This window comes from Parus major, chromosome 3 (genome assembly GCF_001522545.3).
Source record: "Parus major isolate Abel chromosome 3, Parus_major1.1, whole genome shotgun sequence".
Taxonomy (NCBI): Eukaryota; Metazoa; Chordata; class Aves; order Passeriformes; family Paridae; genus Parus; species Parus major.
Genome location: NC_031770.1, coordinates 91722976 through 91743067, shown reverse-complemented (window position 1 = coordinate 91743067; position 20092 = coordinate 91722976). Strand labels below are relative to the sequence as shown.

General features: G+C 34.0%; 1 protein-coding gene across 2 annotated transcripts in view; it reads right to left on the bottom strand.

Moving 5' to 3' along the window:
- The window catches only part of CSMD1 (CUB and Sushi multiple domains 1), a 1067087-nt gene that overhangs the window by 131231 nt on the left and 915764 nt on the right, over positions 1–20092 (bottom strand). For both annotated transcript variants that reach the window (XM_015621308.3, XM_015621309.3), the window contains exons 34-38: positions 17986–18189; positions 16741–16865; positions 16038–16134; positions 10710–10814; positions 3167–3285 (exon numbers count right to left, since the gene is read on the bottom strand). In XM_015621308.3, the coding sequence (XP_015476794.1) occupies positions 3167–3285; positions 10710–10814; positions 16038–16134; positions 16741–16865; positions 17986–18189 (650 nt within the window). The remainder of the gene's footprint in view (positions 1–3166; positions 3286–10709; positions 10815–16037; positions 16135–16740; positions 16866–17985; positions 18190–20092) is intronic.

The following is a 20092-nucleotide window of genomic DNA, read 5'->3' as shown; positions in this document are numbered from 1 at the left end:
AAAAAAAAAAGATTCTGAAAAGTTATGCTGGTCTATACTTGTTGAATAGCAAACATACTGTGCCTCATAGAACATTATTTTCATTATTATTTCTTTTTAATTTGGTTCCATTTTTACTTGTCCTGAGTTACATGCTGCATATATAGATATGGATGTACTTTCTTCCAGCAAAGTCCATACAGCACAGCAATTCTCAGCAATATTTTGAAAAGATTCAAACTCTTTTCTATTGAATTTGCATATTGATGACCTTTGTTTTACAATTTAAACAAGCTTGTGAAACTACTTTTTATATATGTCAGCTTCCACAGTTAAATTAAATTTTTAGATGTATTGAAAAAGGTTTAGAGTTGGAATATATACAGTTAAGATACAATATGCTATAAAATTTTAAAAAATATTTAATAATAGAATCCCTTTAAGTATATAAAAATAGGTGCAGTTAGTCGGACAGAATAGTTCATGATGCTGTTCGTTGAGCATGTATCCATTTCTAATCATGTAATTAAAAACAGAATAATGATGCCCTTTTTAAAATATTCAAAATTTAGTCATTTCCTAGTTGAAAAAGGTAGGGATAGAAGAGTCTGCAATATGATGGGCTATACAAGTAGAGGTCACCCCACTAAATCTAAGCAGTTTCAAGTTTGACACCTGTGTTAAACTTTTGATATCACTGACAAAGGACAATAAGAGTAAAGTTCCTGTTCTTAGTATGTATCATTCCTTGGAGGAATATGGCGGTTTATCTCTAGTGTCACAATGAAAATATAAACAGCTGATTGAGATTATGTGTCTGTTTCTTATATTAAATAAATTGTATTATATGTTTCTCCATCTCCATAGGAAACCATTAGTATAGGCTTAGTTTTTCACTTTTTTCACTGTCAGATCACTGCTATAAGCTTAGCCATAAATCAGATGTTTGCCGAAATATATTTCAGTCATAACAGCTCAGAAGCAGTGACCTGGATCACAGCAATGAGGCACTAAAAAAACACCTCTTGGCAATTATATGAATGGAAAATATATAACAGCCCTACCAGCAAATCTTGATAATTTCCCCATAAAGCAGAACTGAATAAAAATATATAAAGAATTGCACACAACTTTTCTACAAATATTCAAAATAGGAACTTTTTTTTTTTAAAAAAAACAAAAAAACCCAAACAGATTACTTTTTTAATCCAACAATTCTTAAAATACGGTTATATTTATTGTTGTGTAATCAAGTTTATTACAGGCTGACTTCCAGGTAGATTCTGCATTGAAATAGACTGTCCTGAGTCTACAGATGAATACTGCTAAAATCAGCTCAATGCATATAAAAACACTAAAAGAACATATAAACTACATCTATACTAGTGGAATTGTCTGGGATTGAGTGCAAATGCACAGTGATTTGTATATCTACCACCTTAACTTTTTTCTTCTGAATTTATCTCTGAAAAAAGTGCCACAATGCAAACTGCCTGTGAGGAATAGTTTCTGGTTTATGATAATTACTGCTGTGATATTTCAGCTAGGCCAAAATCATGCCAGCATGCCATTCGACAAATAAATAGTGCTGAAGATGAAATTTCAGTTCCCATATCATTGCCTCAACTATAGGAATATAAGTATAGACATATAATATGTCTTTTCATCATTTGCTTAGTTTATTGCTATTTTTTTTAAAAAAATAAAAAACTGTTAATGGCTCAATAGCTCTATAAATGAAAGTCTAAATCTATTTTGGTGTCAACTTTTAATGACAGTCCTTCTGAAGTGACCATGTCATAAAAATGTTATCAAATCTCTCATTTTCTTACTGACATGCTAACTACAAAGGATACTGTAAGGGAAAGATGAAATAGAGAAAATAAAGTTAAAAAGTCCAAAAGTTATTGGGTTTGTACCATTAGGTATTTTCAAAATAATAATAATTTTGAAAGAAAAACATTTAAGTAGTTCATATATGAACAATCAGCTGCATTTTAAGTAACCCACAAACTGTCAAATAAGCAATGAGTGCTCAGGGTGAATAGAGAGTTGTCTTGGTTGTGCTCAACAAATCTTTTCTAAGTAGCAAGATACTAGAATAATTTTTTTTTTCCCCTATGGATATGCAATGCTTCTGATGCAGGTTGTTTCAAGTCACATAATACAAATAAAGGGAATAATTTAGTTTTGATACTTAACCTATACCTGCCATACATGACTGAAAAGGTAAGTGTACTCCTGGTTACTTGGAGAGAGGTGTTTCATGTGTATGTGTTCCCACAAGCAGCCTAGAGATGAGATGCTTAGTCTGAATCCTGCAAGAATTTTAGGAGACTGGTAAGAAATATGGAGACCAAGGAAATACCCTATATATGTTGTGGGAGCACTGAATTGGCAATCCTCAGATGGGGAACTTTATCCTTTTAAGGAGCAAAAGTTGTGGTGCTTTGCTTTCTTGGATACAGGTTTTACACTGTCTTGGGAGGGATCGACTAACAGCCAAAAGATTCTGAACCCAAGTGTTCTCAATGTATTTTACAAGTGGTGGATTATATATAAACAAATTAGAGAAACTAATGAGGAAAGAAAAGAGGCTTTTAGTCTTAGATTTACAGAGTGCTAAAACATTTACAAAAAGCAGCTCAGTGATATGTCTAACCATGGGAAACTAAACCAGTGTGTGAACAGAGAACATCCCCAATCAATGAACTAATTCCTAATACTTTTACATGAAAAAATTTTAAGAATAGATTTAGCATTAATAAAATTTGCTTTAGAAATAAAATTCTACAATTTCTGAGCAGAATATGAAATCCCACAATGTATTTCTACATTAAAATTTCACCTAGACAAATCAATCCTCCAAAAGGAAAGCACAGCACTCTATAGTATAGTATATAACTATTTTCTAGAGAAAACATTTTATCTGTGTTATTTCAATGTCCATTTTGATGGCTTTTACTGCTCGATGTTTGATGATGTGAGACAATATTTTCCAGATTTATTGAGGGCAAGAAATGCTACACATTTGTAGCTTTATAATTTGGGAGCACTCGTATAGGCTCTACCTAAATGATCTCTATGTACATTCTTCATTAGAATACATTTTGGGAAGGCCTCTTGGCATTTTATTGAAATCATTCCACAGTGTGTTTTTCAAAGTAAAAAAGAAAGCAAGCAATACCTGTAATGTATATCCCGGCTCACACTGAAATGACAAAACATCATTCACCATATATCTATCTCCTGATTTGATCCCATTGCTAGGAATTACTGGTTCTGGACAGGCAGCAAGGCCTACAGCTGGAAAAAGTAAAGACCAAGATTGAGAAAACAGATAAATGGACAGCAGGTCTTCATTGATATTCTCTGCCTTAATTAATTCTTTCCACAGAATTATGTGTTTTATGGAAACATTAATTAAAAATTCATTTCAACAATATACTGAAATTTTGTTTAAAACACGTAAGTTTTCAGAACTGTTGTGCAGAATACAAAGCGGTATGGCTGAAGCACAAAGATCATACACTGTAACAGTACCAGTTAGCAGGTCACATTGCTGTGACACATTACACAGTTTTTGAGTCTCCAAAGCAGCACTGTGATTTTAGTTTGTTAAAAGGCCTGAGCGAGGTTTGTTTGCTCATTTTCTTTTATTGTTTTTTTTTCAATCCTTTCTTATCCTTGTGAAGAAAGTGGAGAGAGAAATGTACTTTTCATCACTCAAATATAAATGCTTTACAAATATTGAATGCACAAATAAAATTTCACACAATTCCAGCTCAAGTTTTAGCTGAAGTAAATATATTTTTTCTAATAAAGCACATGGAAGTCTGAAATAGATTTTATAGTTTCACAGTAAATTGGGAGTGCTGTGAATCAATTTGTCAATTTGCTGAATGTGACAATTTTTTTTCTTTCTTGGAATTAAATACTATTGTCCTGAATGTTCCTTGTTTGTTCTGTGCCCTTGAGTTTTACTATATTTCACTTTTATCAGGAATTAAGCTAATGACAAGCCATTCTAATTCTGAGTGAAAACCATCAAACCTTCATAACAAATGATGCAAGAGGTATCAAACAAAAAATTTTCAAATTAGCAAATAAATAATAATTTAATAGTTGCAAACAATTGGACCTCCCTGAAGTAGTTATTTTGTGTACTGAAGTGTATAATTTAGGAAAAAATCTAAACATGCTTTAAAGATTTTCAGGAATTTCTGTCACAGAATTTACAAATTTTGATATTCTTCCAATATAATCAACTTTCAAATGATGTTATGGTGATTTCACATGGCTGCTACTAGTTTCATGTGTGGTCACTATGAGGAGCTGTAGTGGTCCAAATAATCATGAAGATATTGTCATTAACTTCAATGGTTTGGGCTTTGCTGCAAGTTAACTATTATTATTATTCTTTTGGTCAATCAGTCAGTATTCCACAGTACCATAAATGTATTCGTGTCTGCAAAATTCCTTTGAGTACAGGTACTAAATAGCTGTGATGTGCATCCACACAAACTGGTTTTTTCAACATTAAGTGTAATGAGTCATCTCAATAATTCAAAGTACTGTAGATAGACTGCTGTTCACTGATTTGTGAATCCAGTGTTCAGATGCAACTTAAGCAAATTGATGCTGATTTCTGCATTTTCTAACCCTTTTCACTTTTGAATAGAAAATAAAATTTTAAAAGATCTGCTCCAACGTCACTGTTATTAAATAGATAAGCACCTAACAAAGACACAGTGACTAAATTGCTTACAGATATCAATGTACTTGCTGAATTCTGTGAATATAAATTTGAGGTTCCCTTCCTATCATCAAGAAATTTGTATTTTGGAACACAGCATTCCTGTATGTTGAGAGTAACAGGACTGCAGGCTTTGATCTGTATGAATAAAATTACTTTTATGTATTTTTCTGAGTTACAGAAACAGCTAATACAGTGGCTGCACAGTGGTACTAATAATATTCTTTTTATATAGCTTATTCCATCATTGGTCAAATAGCATACAGAATTTGAACAGACTATGATCAAGCAAAATCCTTCAAACTTTCTATGTAACTTTTAGATATCATAGTATATTATGTATTTAAAAAATTCTAGTAATTAGGTAAAGATTTTTTTCTGCTAGCTGCTTATACTTTTTGTAACATTTTGTATATAATACTTCTTTGGTCTGATGATGCCAATTATAGAATATTCTATCAGAATGACATAAAACACTTAGACTTTCTTTGATATACCTGATACTAACAAGCAATATTACCTTCCCAAAAGCAAGAGAAAGTTGAAAGCAGAATCAAATACTATTCTGAATCTGCAAATCCCTGTTATTCTAATCTTTCCTAATACTACTGCAGTGTAGTTTGAAAATTGGATTAGTTAGAACAGGTCAAAAAACCAAAAGAATGCTTGAGAGAAAGCAAAATTCTGGTATCTGGGGACAAACTAGGAAATATTCAGAGACTCTGAAATACATTATTAAACTAGGTAGTATGTGAAGAGTTGGTAATACAGGGAAAACATGTTAAATGTCAAGTCCAACCAATCAAAAAAGGAACAAAGATTTCTTAAGTGCATGTTTTTCAGAGCTCAGCTTCTGCTATGCAGTACAAAAGAGAACATATCAATGTCAAGAGTGATAACCCTCTCCTGACTTTCTTCCACTTACTGTTTGCTAAACACTTTCTTGAGTCTACTGTGGCATAAGACAAATATGCTTTACTTACATAATTATATCCATGCCTATGATTACCTCAAATTCTGTCCAAACATCACTGCCATTGCTGGCTGAAATAAAATCCTTGCTGGCATATCTGACAATTTGAATGCCCATTAGTGTCCATTTCAGAAAGCTGAGAACTGGGCAATACAAGAGCATCTTGACAGCTGGACCAAAAGTCATAGGCTTTCTTTTTTTAATTCCTCCCACCCCCAAGCAGCTAACAGAAACATATTATGCTTCATTATATTACAAACGTCAAGCTGGAGTGAATTGTTCTTTCCATTTTGATGATGGTGTACATCAAAATCCAAGCTGTCCCTTTCAAAACTTCATGCTTCAGGCACCAGCCTAGAAAATATCTTTATCTCAATGAGTTACTGCAGAAAGGTCAGATTCTTGTCAACAACTAGTAAGTTGTACAGATATACTGACAGGATCAGGACCTGCTAAATTAAAAATGGAATGCTTATGATTAACACCTGCTTTAACACGGGGAAAATGAAAAGACTTGCACTGAAGAGCCGCATTAAAAATCAAATTGCATGAAAGATCTTAAACTGGACCTGTAAAATACAATATGCTACTTGGAAGAATATATTTTCTTCTCTGCTAGTCTGATTTTCATCTTTTAATTTATCAGATAATTTCATGATAGAGAAGTACTACAAAAGACAGTCAATTGTTCTCTAGTCCCCTTTGCAGTTATTTCAGCTGCCAAGAACTTTTAACACTTGAAAAGACATGATAGAGTGGCTTTAGAAAAGGAGATGTTGGTTAAAAGTAAGCTTATATTCTCATACATATTCCACCATCTTGGTATAGCAATAAATTAAAAGCTTACAAAATGAGTGATGCTGACCTGTCACATATATCCTAATTCAAGGTAATAGAGCTAGATGACATTATTAAAATATTGACTGCACAAAACAAGATTTTTACTGAAAAAATTAATTTTAATCTCTAAATTTGGAGAGATAGATAGATAGATAGATAGATAGATAGATAGATAGATAGATAGATAGATAGATAGATAGAGATTCAGTGACATTTGTGGTCTGAATCTATATATCAATATTCAGCGTATATTCAGTTTTTATTAAAACAAACTTGACTTTAACCGAGAAGTTCATGCAGCATGTTGAGCAAACACTCATTATTTCCAGACTTTTTAATTTTTTATTTGTTTGAATATTAAGGAAAATATTTAAACTACCACTGAATGAATAGATTAGATCAATAGCCACAAATGCTGTGGAATTAAAGAGTCACATTTCTAAATCCCACCTTTTGGATACCTGATTCCTTCATTCATTAGATTAAAAGGAATTTGATCAAATAGCAGGGATATTTATTCTTCCTACTGTTGTACATATAAGAATTCAACAGAGCACTCTTTGATTTGACTTGCTGATGGTTGTGAAAATAATTATGTTTGGTATTTATTCTAGCACATGCATATGAAAGATTGGTTAAATGATTAATTCTCATCTTTTCTACAGTAATCTGTTGCATATTTTACTTCTTTGTTAACCTTCTTTGTTAAACTGGTTGCTGGAACCAGTTTAAAAACCTACAGTCCTTCTGCAATAGCAGGAAACATTGCATAGCAGCCCTCAACAATACTTACAATTATGCTGTGACCAGAATGACATTTTTCTAAGGCACTGATCAATTTTATTTTTTTTTTTAAATTGAGTGTATCTGACTTGAAAAACAAAATAAAACCAAAAACCAAACAAATGAAGGAGTAAAACAAACAAATAAAAAAGAAACAAAGGGAAAAAAATCTAAGTCATCAATCTGACCATAGAATACAAATTCAGTAGACCACTTAACTTGGGCAAATGACATTTTACATTCTTCATGTCTAACATGAAAACATCCTAAAGTAAATTAAAAATTGTATTATTTGCCTTAAGACTTGTGTGTTTTTGAAGTCTACAAAAGAACACTATGCACTGCCTAGATTAGACATAGACTTAGGTTTGCAGGAGCAGACTGTTCAGATCCCTCCCACAAAAATAAAGACATACATAGAAAAAATCTGCAAGTGGATAGGGCAACAGAAAGACATTGATAAAAGGAAGAAAATGTTTCAAGAAATAAAATTATTCTTATTCAAATATTTAAATTAACTTGAAATATTTATGATTTGAATAAGTTTTCATCAGTGGCTGAAGCTTTTATAATCTATGAATTTCTGTAAAGTTACTTCAAAACAATATATAGTGCAGAATATAAGATATGTGATCAAGTGTTTGCAAACTAAATATATCTTACTGGAGTAAAGTTTTTCCTAACATATTGATCCAAACCCAGGCATGCTTATAACATTTATGCTGGTGAAATATCTTTTAAGTAGAAATACTTAAACATTTATTCTAAAATATGATGTGCTATTTGTAGAGGCATAATTTTTATCGTGTGTAAATAATGTAGTAGTGACTTAAAGACAGTCTCCTCTGTTGCTCCTTGGAATTTCTTCTGGGATGAAGGGAATGTTCCTAAATAGTTCTTACTTTCTAATGCTGTAATTAAGACTTTTTATATATGGGCATCAGGGTCCTGCAGAATACTGTAATGGTTATTTTAGAGCAGTTTCACCTACTACTCTAATTTGTAATGCATGCAAAAGGTAGGGCTAGATGAAACACTAGATGAAACACTTTGTGTCTTCTATCCCTGCTGTAGTCTGCTGATGTAGGATTTGAATTTAAAATTTAGACTCAATGCATTCAACAGCTTCTTATTGTGATTGGATATTTTTCTGTTAATATCTATAATTGGAAAACTAATTGTCTTCACTTTAACTCCTAACTGTCTTCCTCCTAGAGAAGTAATTATATCACAGACTCATAGAAAATGCTGATTTGGAAGGGACCCAAAAGGATCATCAAATCCCATTCTTGGCCCTACACAGGACATCCCAAGGGTCACATCACGTGTCTGAGAGAATTCTCCAAACACTTCTTGAGCTCTATCAGGCTTGCTGCCATGACCACTTTCCTCATGTGAAAAAGTGACTGCTCAATATAAACCTTTAAATTCTTGCTGTGGGAACTGGCTCAGTTTCTTTAGCCAGTCACACAGAGATACACTGTACTCCTACTAGCCCTGCAGAGACTGCATAGGCACATAAGAAACAATTTTTTTCTCTCCTGTCAGACTAGCAACTAAGAATAGTTAACTAACCTCTCAATGCTCAACACTACCTTGACTTGTGCTAAGGTGCACTTCTAAGAAACACTGGCCTTGAAATATTAGCACCACTGAAGTCCAGTAGATGCTTTAACAGAACACAGCTGGGAAACTGACAATTAAGAGACAAGCAAAAGTATCAATCTAAATGATTTCACTTGTTAACAGAACATGTTTTTTTCCAGGAGTTGCAGGGATAATAAAACTGATATAGTAAAATAAAAATTTAAAATGCTCATTCTATGAATTTCTAGAATTAATGTGTACTTCTTTATACTTCATATGTAATTTTACTTTCACTGAAGGGTAAAGAGAAGTACTGGAGAAGGAAAACAAGGTGACCAACTGTGGAGGAGGAGTCCCCAGACCAAAAAAATAACAAAACCAAAACAAAACAGAAACAAACAAAAAATCAAAACAAAACCAAACAAACAAAAAAAAACAACACCAAAAAACCACAATCAAGCAAAAAATATTTTTCTAAATAGTAGATTCTAAGAAAATTCCTGCAGAGGTAATATTAATATTTTCATTCTATATCACCACTAGAATGATTGTTTTAAAATAAACCCTACAACATACCTGCATATAAATATTTGAACTACGCAGGAGATTAAATGAAAACATAGGACTGTCTTGTGACTACAGTCAGATTAAAATATTTATTATGAACTATAAATCTAATCTTTCAAAATTCTTCGCAGCTTTATATTTTCTTTAAAATTTTTATTCACAATCCTAAATAGAACATGAAAAATCATCCATGTTTATTTACTTACATGTAATTCTTCAAAATATTAAAAACAACATTACCATTCTTAGATATTATTATAGGACTCAATGAAATATAAAAGCTAACTCAATTTTCAAGAAAATTCTTGAATGGCCTTTGAAAAAAGAGATGCTTCAAAAATTATGATTTACTTTTTGAACTTCATCTAAGCACTCCTCAGACTGTCAACTCATAATATTACTTTTTAAATTGTAGAATATTCTTAGCAATACCTATTTCCAGTTAAAATCATATGAGCTATGTAAGTACATGCAGTGAATTTACTATTATTCTATAGAATTTAAGTTTTGAAGAGATGTAATAATGCAAATGTGTTTGACTTAAATATGATTATATGAGGTAACCTGCTATGTTTATAACTCCACACCTCTGTAATTTAGAACTAAGTTTCTTAAAAAATATATAGAAGGTTGATATATAGCAGAATTCACCATGAAAATTTTTAGATTATTCTGTTTATACCACCAGTGATTTACCAAGATAACTGTTGTGTTTTCTTGTAGCTCTGGGACTAAAATGTTGGATTTTTGCTATTACATCTATTTGTTGAGAGAAAATAATTTGAAGGAAAATAACAAGTTTGAAAGAACTACAAGGCATAAATATATGCACATATTAATAGGAAAAAATATATTATCTTCTCTTGTTTTATCTATTTCCACGCAAGGAAATTAACTCTTACTTTTTGTCACCTAAACTTTAGAACTAAACTGAAATAAGTTAAAACCACATCAGCATTAAACCTCACATTTTAAAAATGCTGTTATGAGTTGCCAGATTGAATTGTTATGTGGTGCTAATTAGTGAAAGCTGCTTTCCATCAATTTCAAATGTCACTTCATTTAAAATTTCTGTTTAATAGATACCACTTATACAAGGCTTGGAAGTCAGGAAAGAAAAAAAATAAATGAAACAAGCAAGCAAAAAGAATAATGTAAAATATCTGTTTCCCTTTCTATACACATGCTTTTCCTGAGAAAGTTTCAAAAAACAAGGAGTCTTACTTTTGTATTCCAGGTGAAAACCAGCTGCTGCCACACTAATGTCAGAGTGAAAATGAAGGTAAAGTTGATTGGAGGTGCTATTTAACAATGCTGGCACAGTTGTACCTGGAAAAATAAAAGTTATGGAATAAACTATAGCATGCTGATTGGAGTTTTGTATTGAAAGGACATAACCAGGACTGAGTGGGACAGGCTTATTTTTTTCTCATTACATGGGAATCTCAAATATTTTGCTGTGTTCTGCCTTCTTTTCTCCTGAAGTTGCAGGAAAAGTTTGATTACAAGCCATTAAAGGCTATGTAAGTACAATCAAACAAGGTCCCATCAGGTTTAGAGGAAATCTTATTCACTTGGACAGAAAAAAGATGTAAAGAGAAAGAAAAAAACCCACATAAATAAAGGATTTGATTATGACAACTCATATGGCTCAACTGCCATTTGCAAATGTGTTTCCCCACGTTTCTATAAAACCCTCAGTACAAAACAAAGCAGTCCAGATTTTTTCTGTGTGTACTTCCCACAACAATATTTAAACTGCTTATGCTAATTCAGAGGATATGACAGAAAATGAAGAAGCAGGTGCAACATTTTAAAACCCCCCCCCAAACAACAAAATATACTTTATATATATACACTATATAAAAAATATACCAGTTTTTCCTAATTCAAATATCTATAATAAAACCGTGTATGCTACACAACAAGCTTATCACTAACCCAGGGTACATTCTTTGCCACTGGAATTGCTAAGCCTGACAAACACTTATTTTATTAACACATGATACCATGTAACATGTCTAAAGCGGAAGACCCACTGAGGCTAAAAATTACATCATTTTCTATGACTACCCTCAAAGACAGTATCAAGTAGTTAATGAACATCAATGGTGGATGCATAAGAAAAACTCTCTTCTGTGGGTCATTTTCTTTTTCTATAGTAATTGTGAGCAGTCTAGGTATAAGCCTGAAACTTGGGCCTAAAAAGAAATGCTAAAAAGAATTATCTTCCTAAGTCTACAGTCTAAATTAGGAACAGGTAAATATTTCTAAATCTTAAAGATTAATTAGGCAAAACCTTGCTATAAAGAGAGGAGCTGAAAGATGACAAGTTGGCCTTTAAGGAATGTGTTTACTGTCTGACACAGAAATTTTGAAAAAGCATCAAAATTCAGACAGTAAGAGCACTCACATCACACAATATTACTCTGCAGTACAGAAAATAGCAAAGCATCTTCCTGGAAGATGGACTTTTCCTTGTATCTTTTAAGGAAAACTCCCTGTCTGACCATCCAGACAGGATGGTGACACTCTCACCACCAGAGACTTTCACAGCAGGGACCAGAGCCCCTTCACAGTGGGCAGCTCCAGTGATCTGACCAGTCCCCGTTTCACTCCCTGCATACCCCACCCTCCCAGTCAGACCAGGTTTCCTCATGGATTCCACCCTGGGTCTCCCATATCAGTCTCAGATGCCTCATCCCATAAAGCCATTTATTAACAGTGAACTCACACTGAAACAGCTCAAGCTGATGCCTCTGAGGAGGATCCCAACCAAGAAGCCCCTGGGCTTTTGCACCCTCACAGTTTTAGCACTCACAAAAATCTCTTCCTCCCTTGATCTCAGCTCCTGCCATATCTCTGTGTTCACCAGGCTGAGCCACAGGTCCCTGGGGCCCTTGCTGTGCAAGGTGTTGGCAGTTCAAGGCCTCTTGCCTCAGGCTGCATCACTCAGAGATCCATGAGCAGCTTGAACTGCAGGTGCTCATGCAGCTACCGGCACCAACTGTACTCCTCAACAGTATACATAAAAAATTTGACATATATTTAAGGATGTTTAAGGTGTCCTGTAACAATGAGGATGTTAACTCATAATGACTATTATATTCTTTAATGAGCAAAAGTCACTGGGCTGTTCTGTTCCTTCGTAGGATCTGGTAACATTTAACACCAGTCTTTTACTTCCTTAAAGGGTGGTATTCAACAAGATGAGAAGTTAGATCCTATTGTACTGTGGGAAATAAATGAGGCTGGTTTTTAATTCTCATAATTGCCACATTCAGTGGCATCATTCAGGCTGGCTATCTGTCACAAATGGAACCCCCAGGGACTGATACTGGCCCCCACACTGCTCCAATATCTTCAGAAATTAGTTGGTTGGTGGGATTGAAAGTACCCTCACCAAGTCTGGTGGTGACACTGAACTGAGTGCAGGGGCTTACATGTCAGAGAGACCTGGAGAGACTAAAAGAATAGACTATCAAGAGCAGTATGAACTTTAACAGAGACAAGCGCAAAGCCCTGCATGTCTGTTAAAATAAGCAAAAGAGCCTTCTACAGCCTAGGATTTGTGTGGTTGGGGAGCAGCCTTTCTGAAAGGAGCTGGGACTGTCACAGTGGGCAAGCTGAATATGCATCAGCAGCGCACTGCTGCAGCAAAGATGGCAAATAGGTTCCTAAGCTTCATCCAGAGGGGCATTACGAGCAGAGACAGAGCATGCTGCCCTTCTCAGCACTTGTCAGGCTGTGAGTGGACTCTTGTGCCCCATTCTGGTTCTCACAATGCAAGAAGGATAAGGATAGACTGGAGAGGTCCAAAGAAGGACCATAAAGATGATCAAAGGCTGGGGAATTTACCCTGTGAGAAAAAAACAAAGGAGTTAGGTCTCCTATTCCTGTAGAAGAGGAGGCTCAGAGGAGATCTCATCACATTATTCCAGTACCTAAAGGGTTCCTCAGTTCACTGGGAGCCACAAGAAGACAAGGGGCAAGAGACCCAAGATGCATAGGGGAGTGTTTCATCTTAGCATTAGAAAGAACGTTTTCACAGTGGGAACAACCATGCCCTGCAGCAACCACCCAAGCAACAAAGTAGAGTCCCCATCACTGGAGGCTTTAAAGATACAACTGGACACAGTGCTGGACAATATAATCTAATTTCTCTTTCCTACAAAAGGTTAAACTACCTGATCTTGTGAGGTCCTTCCCAGCCTGGATTGTTCTATGATTTTATGATTCTATGATCTAACTGGAATTCTATTGTTCACTTGCTAACCCCTGCCTTTTCTGGGATTGGGTATATGAAGCATGGAAGATATGTTTCGGTGTGGTAACCAGATGTAGTGTCTTAATTGTTTTGAGCTTCCTTTCCTGTCAATAGAGAGAAATTGTACTTAAGGGGCAGGAGCAGATATCATTGATAATACCAGAAGTGTAGATATTGCCATGCTAGAGATGTGTAGATATCTAATGCTCATGTAGACAGATACCATGGTAGGATACTGGGAGTTTTACAGACTTCTTAACCTTTTGATTGAGAAACTGTAGTCTGGAAAATAGGCAACTCTCCTAGGAGGCAGTAAATGCACACAAGTTTTGCCTAAAGGCTTAAAAAGTAAAGAGGACTGATAGGTTTTCTACTTAAATATTCCATTATGGTATTATTACAAGAAGATTGTATCCTTTTCAAGTATCAGCAATGGCAACAAAGAGTAATGTATCTCATTCCAGAGGTAAATGCTACACTGGCTGTGTGAAAGTCTGTTTAGCTATCTAAGAAATTTCCATGCCAAGATCAGAGATCAATGTTCATTTTAAGCATTTCTTGGATTAGCACAAGCATACATCATGGATCACATTACCTAATTTCTTTCTAAATTTAATCACCATCATAAGAGTACATTATCCAGATGTCAACCTCAATGGGTATACTGTATTTGCATTTTCTCTCTGTATATGTATATGCACACACATATATGTATGTATTCAAAGGCAGGATCTGCTCTACAGGATCTGCAGCCAATCCTGTATAGAGAAGAGGGCTGAGCTGAGCACAAGGACCTCAAACACATAATCTCAGTCATCCAGGAATCTTGGAAGTGATTCTCCAAAAAGAAACAGACTCAGTAAATTCACCTTTCCAAGTCAAGTCTGTGACATAATTAGCACAATTTAGTCAGTTCTTAGTAATTGTACAACTTTACCTCTTGAATGTGTATTTAAAAGACAGAGGAATCCACAGAGAGTGAATCAGAAGACAATGGTTTCATAAAAGATTTAGTAAGAGAGAAATTTTACCACTCATGAAATCATGCCTGGAATTCAGTTTCAATGTCACATCATTGGTTCAGTTTTGAGAATAGAAGATTTCATGTCCTCCTTACATATTCTTTCCCATGCAAAAATATAGTTCTTCATTTTAAGTCTGACATTCATTATACTAGAGACAAATCCACAATAAATCCATGCTACTGTATCTCCAATTAAATATTTCTAACACAAAAAGCTGTCTTTTTCAGTTTCCCTGGAAAGTAGGAAGGCTTTTAAGCTAAAGCAAGATGACACACTTAATTTGTAGAACCAGGAAGGGTTTTGATTCTTGAGTATTGTTGAAATAGAGTATTGTTAAATGCATAATTTCATCTCTTCTTCATCCAATGGGGCCAATGTATTTGCCATATAATTCACTTCCAAAAGTAGATTTATTTTCATAATTTAGTTTCCCTTATTTACCACACAGCCCTGTTACTAGTTTGAGGTATTTCTGAGCAGCACTTAGACAGGGCCATGGCCTTCTCACACCATCCCACCAGTGGGCAGGCTGGGGATAGCCAAGAATCTGGAAGGTGACACTGACCAAAGGGATATGCCACACCTTATGGCATTGTATTCATCAGAAAGTTTTTCAGCTGATTCTTCACTTCCTTACTAATCCAACATACATCTATACTTTAGAAGTTAATTAATCCCTTTCTCTTGGTTTGGTTTACAGAACACACTCATTCTATTAAAAAAATGTCCCATATAAAAAAAAAGAAAAAGTGTATGTGCTAGATGTACATTTTAAACAACTAATTATCTGTTTTTGTTATATCCCAGTTGTTTTATTCAGTTTGTTCTGTGAGGTCTGGTGGGTTTAGATGAAAATTGAATTCTTCATCTCTTTCATGAGAAAGACAGGCTAATAAAGATAAGTCAAAGCTATCAATGGAAGACCCTTGAATGTCAGTGTCAATTTATATCACAGTATCTCCTCTATGAGAAGGGCAAGAAAGATAAAATAAAGGGTTTTTTTTTAAAAGTATTATCAACTAAATTCCACTAATCAAAGTTAAATATTTTAGTGTCATATTTTCTTGTGAAAACCTCTTTGAATTTGAATATTGACATGTTTACACCACCTGAAGTCTCCCAGAAATGAGAACATCTATTAACGGTATCAGAAATGATGGAATACATACTTCTTGCCTATATGTGTGAGCAAATAAAGACATATGCTCTCACATACATATAAATATAAAACTGTATCTTTAAATCACGGCATATCCTAACCTGAAAAGCTCCCAAGTCGGGGTGCTGTCATATCTCCACCGTCATATATTTCAAGGGAGTCCCAATTATGTTCAGTGGCAAAGCTGATGACCTGGATCTATAAAACAGACCATAGAACTTTTTTAGGCCAACAAGACATGGGCATTTTTAAATGTTCTAAACCCAACAAGATAAAAAGAGAACACGTAGCAAAGAAAAGAGATCCAAACAAAAGAAACATCAGTGAAAAAAATGTACATAAAAGATCAATATTCAGTTTTTGCATTGTATTAACTCTTTGAAAATATGACATTAGATAAGTAAGAAGGATTTTGCTTATATGTTGCATCATTTTAAATAATTACTCAAAGTGTAAATGAGCAGATAATCAAGATAGCTTCAGAGCTCTCAAGGGCCTCAATAATACCACAGCAGATAGAAAGAGTTGGTATTTGCATATCAGATTGAAGGATCAGGACTTGCTTTCAATATACTACACAATTAAAACAGAAAACAGCTTGTTAATCATTTCTCATTCATACCCCCATGTGAAAATAAAATAACATCAAATAAACTAACCAAGGAACAATAATGAGAAATCCAGAGCACTAATATTTCAAGTACTCCACCCCCTCAATTACAGGATTACTAATTTATGAAATTTTTAGAGAAATAACCAAAACAAAGTACTTAATATTCCATGCTTGACAGAATACAGACTTGCCTGAATACCTGATCCCTCAGTCACTATGATTTTCCACACACAATTCAAGCTGTTACCATAAGGTTCAGGGTAACCTGGTGAAAGAATAGTACCTCTGCGCTCAGTAAAATTCCCACTGCATGGCACTGAAAGAAAATATTACCACAGACTATTACACAACTTAAACTGCTTTAGAGAACAGAGAAATAGTAATAATTTTACTAAGATCAAGATAATTATAATAATTTAATTTTGTAGCATAAACACATAGACATGAAGCAAGCATCTGAACTTAGAATGAATCTTATATAAAATATATTAATTAATTAATGATTTCAAGCATGAGACAACCTGAGTGAACAAACAATTAGAAATGACCTTCATTTTGCATGTGTACAGCTTAAAACAGCCCACCATCAGAGCCTAATCACGTCATACCTTAGAGTAACAACAAACTGTAGACATAACATTAAACACAATCATGATTGACAGAAGTCATGTGAATTTACCCGCAGCCCAAGACAGTTCAAATATTGAATCTAGCTGATAAAGCAGTGTAGTACGTTAAGTATTTTTTACTATATACACACTTGCTTCCTTAAGGTTAAAGAAAACAGAACAAAAAAAAATATAAAACTGAGAATACACAGAAAATAGGATACCTATATTTATTTTTAGATCATTCTAGTTAATTCTAGAGTAAAATTCTAGGAATAGCAATGACTTTTGGATATAAATCCAAATAGGGAGAATGTAAAACATTTCAATATTTACAAATAAATACTTTGGAGTGCTAAGCATTATTTCAGTGCAGGTCTATTGACAGATTAAGAAAATTAGTAATACCTAACAATGCTATCATTATTCAATGTGCACTATGCTTTTGCTTGAGAAAGGAATCATCCTATGTGAGATAGAAATACACAACAAGTACTGTGCAATAAAACAGGCAAAGACACTTCTGGAGAATAAATTCTGTCCTGTATTTCAAGCTGTAGATAAGTCATGAAAATAATGAATGTTCAAGAAAATGTGCATCACACTTGTTCATATAATCTAAATCATTATATGAAACAATATACTGCCTATGAGCCAGCTGGTACTCAATTATTTCTTGATATGGAAAACTGCTTTTTTAAATTGGGCATGACTGATATTAATCGAAGGAGAGTGACTATATGGGTTAAATACTATTTTCTGAAACAATTCCTGATTCCTAATTCAGAAACATGTGACAGAACAGACAATGTAAATGTAATTGCTTACCTACACAGCTTGGTACTGTGTCATTCCACTGAGCTAAGGCATTTGGCACAGACTGACATCGGATAGCTTTTGAGCCTTGTAGCAGATAGCCAGGACTACACTCAAATCGAACAACAGAGCCTGCTGAAAACTCAGAGCCAATTCTCCTTCCATATCTAGGCTCAGGAACTGAGCTACACTGTGTATCACTTGTGCGTGGAACAGCTGAATAAAGAAAGGAAAATACAAAGGCATGAATACAAATGACAGTCATAATAAAAAAAAAAAAAAAAAAAAAAAAAATAATAGACCAGTAAGAAGGCTGACTGTTTCTTGTATGACAGAGCTTAATTCATGTTACTTGCTCTGCTCCTGTATTCCCAAAGAATGGATTAATGCTTTCATGGCTATTAGCTGGAATGGGGTTTTGCTCTGTGCCTGTGTACATTCATGTGAGTGCCATGGCAGCTCAGAGACCTTTAGACTTTGGATGCACAGCTTCAGGCATGAGAAGATCAGTGGGTGTTTCTGTGGCCCTCTTCAATGACAGGATACTACATCTACCACCTACTTCACTTAATAAATATGGGGCTTTTGGCTTATCACTAGAACTTTTTTCAGGAAAAATTTACGGTGTAACTAATCAGATACAAAGACAACATAATATCTTACAAATATCTGATTTATTGTATTGGAGAATATGAAGTGACAACAATACACACCTTCCAGGCTATTTCAGTGTTTTCTTTTGACAACAATTATTTTTTACCAATAATGTCTGGGAATTCATAAACCTGATGCGATACAAGAGCAGTTAAAAGACTGCAAGTAATATATAAAGTGCAAAATAATAACATGTGTTAGAAGCCCATGGGATTGTTTTCCCTTTGGCTTCATTATTTATAAACACTTCTTGGTAACAGGTATTTTTTTATACCTACTCACTGTTGCTATTTTACATGTTGTTCATGTATCAAACTTGTCCTTACTACATTTCATTTTGCAGTTAGCTAGTAAATGCCAATTTAAAAACAAACTAAACATATTTCTATAGAAAATAACAGAGGCATAATTTGTGTGCAATATCATCTATGTTTTACAGTATAATAAAATAATGGTACATTAAAAATAATCTCATTAAATATATGTAATTTTTCTGTGTGAGTGGCATGTTTAAAAGTTTTGTTTAATCAGCTTGGTTTGTTCAAGAATTAGTTTTAGAGCATCACTGCATCTAGATATGAGTAAGTAACACCATGAAATTTGATTGCTTTGCAGTCCTTAAATAAACAATACAAAATGACACCAGGGAGAAATAAAAAAAAAGAAGGTGGTGTTACACTTTATTCCTGGGAAATTATCAAGGATGGTGCTTCTGGCTTACTAATATAAACAGAATCACAGTTATATTTAGTTTTATTTTACAGCACTATGTTTAAATTTCTTTGCTAACCCGTAAGAGTGAAGAGTGATATTTCTCTCTGTTCATGGGCACAACTGTGCACATCCCCACCATGCCTATTCAGCTACCCTGGTCACTACCTAAAAGACAAGGCATATAGAGCCTATAAACACTTATTTTAATATTGATGATTTTATGCTCATCCAATGTTTTATACTGTTATTTGCTCTATTCAGAATCGTACGTTTTAAGTACTCATAAATGCTCTGAAAATTAACATTTTTTAACAAGTTGGCTACAGAACACTAATTGAAATAAATTCAATCTTAAATCTAGCATTAAACATGCAACACATTTTAGCAGAGCATTGAAAGTTGTCATTTATGATAACATTATGTTCTACCAGTTTAAGCATTGCTACCAGACAAAATAGCTAAGTTTGCCCAAGTATTACTGAATGTAGAGAAAATCTTTTTCTAAAAAGATTTAGAAATGATTAATAGTAGCAAGAATGGGAAAATACATTATCTTTTTTATTAATATGCAATGAGTTGATTTGTCAGACAAGGTCAGACAGATACAGTAACATGTATTTTTCTTCTAAATCAGTACATGGTTGGTTGGAGATGATTTTAACCTTGGGAGCTACAGAAAGTTGTGAAATGTACTCATGATGTAATGAACGGTCAGAGGTAAACTAGAATACTCCTAGATAAATGCACAGTA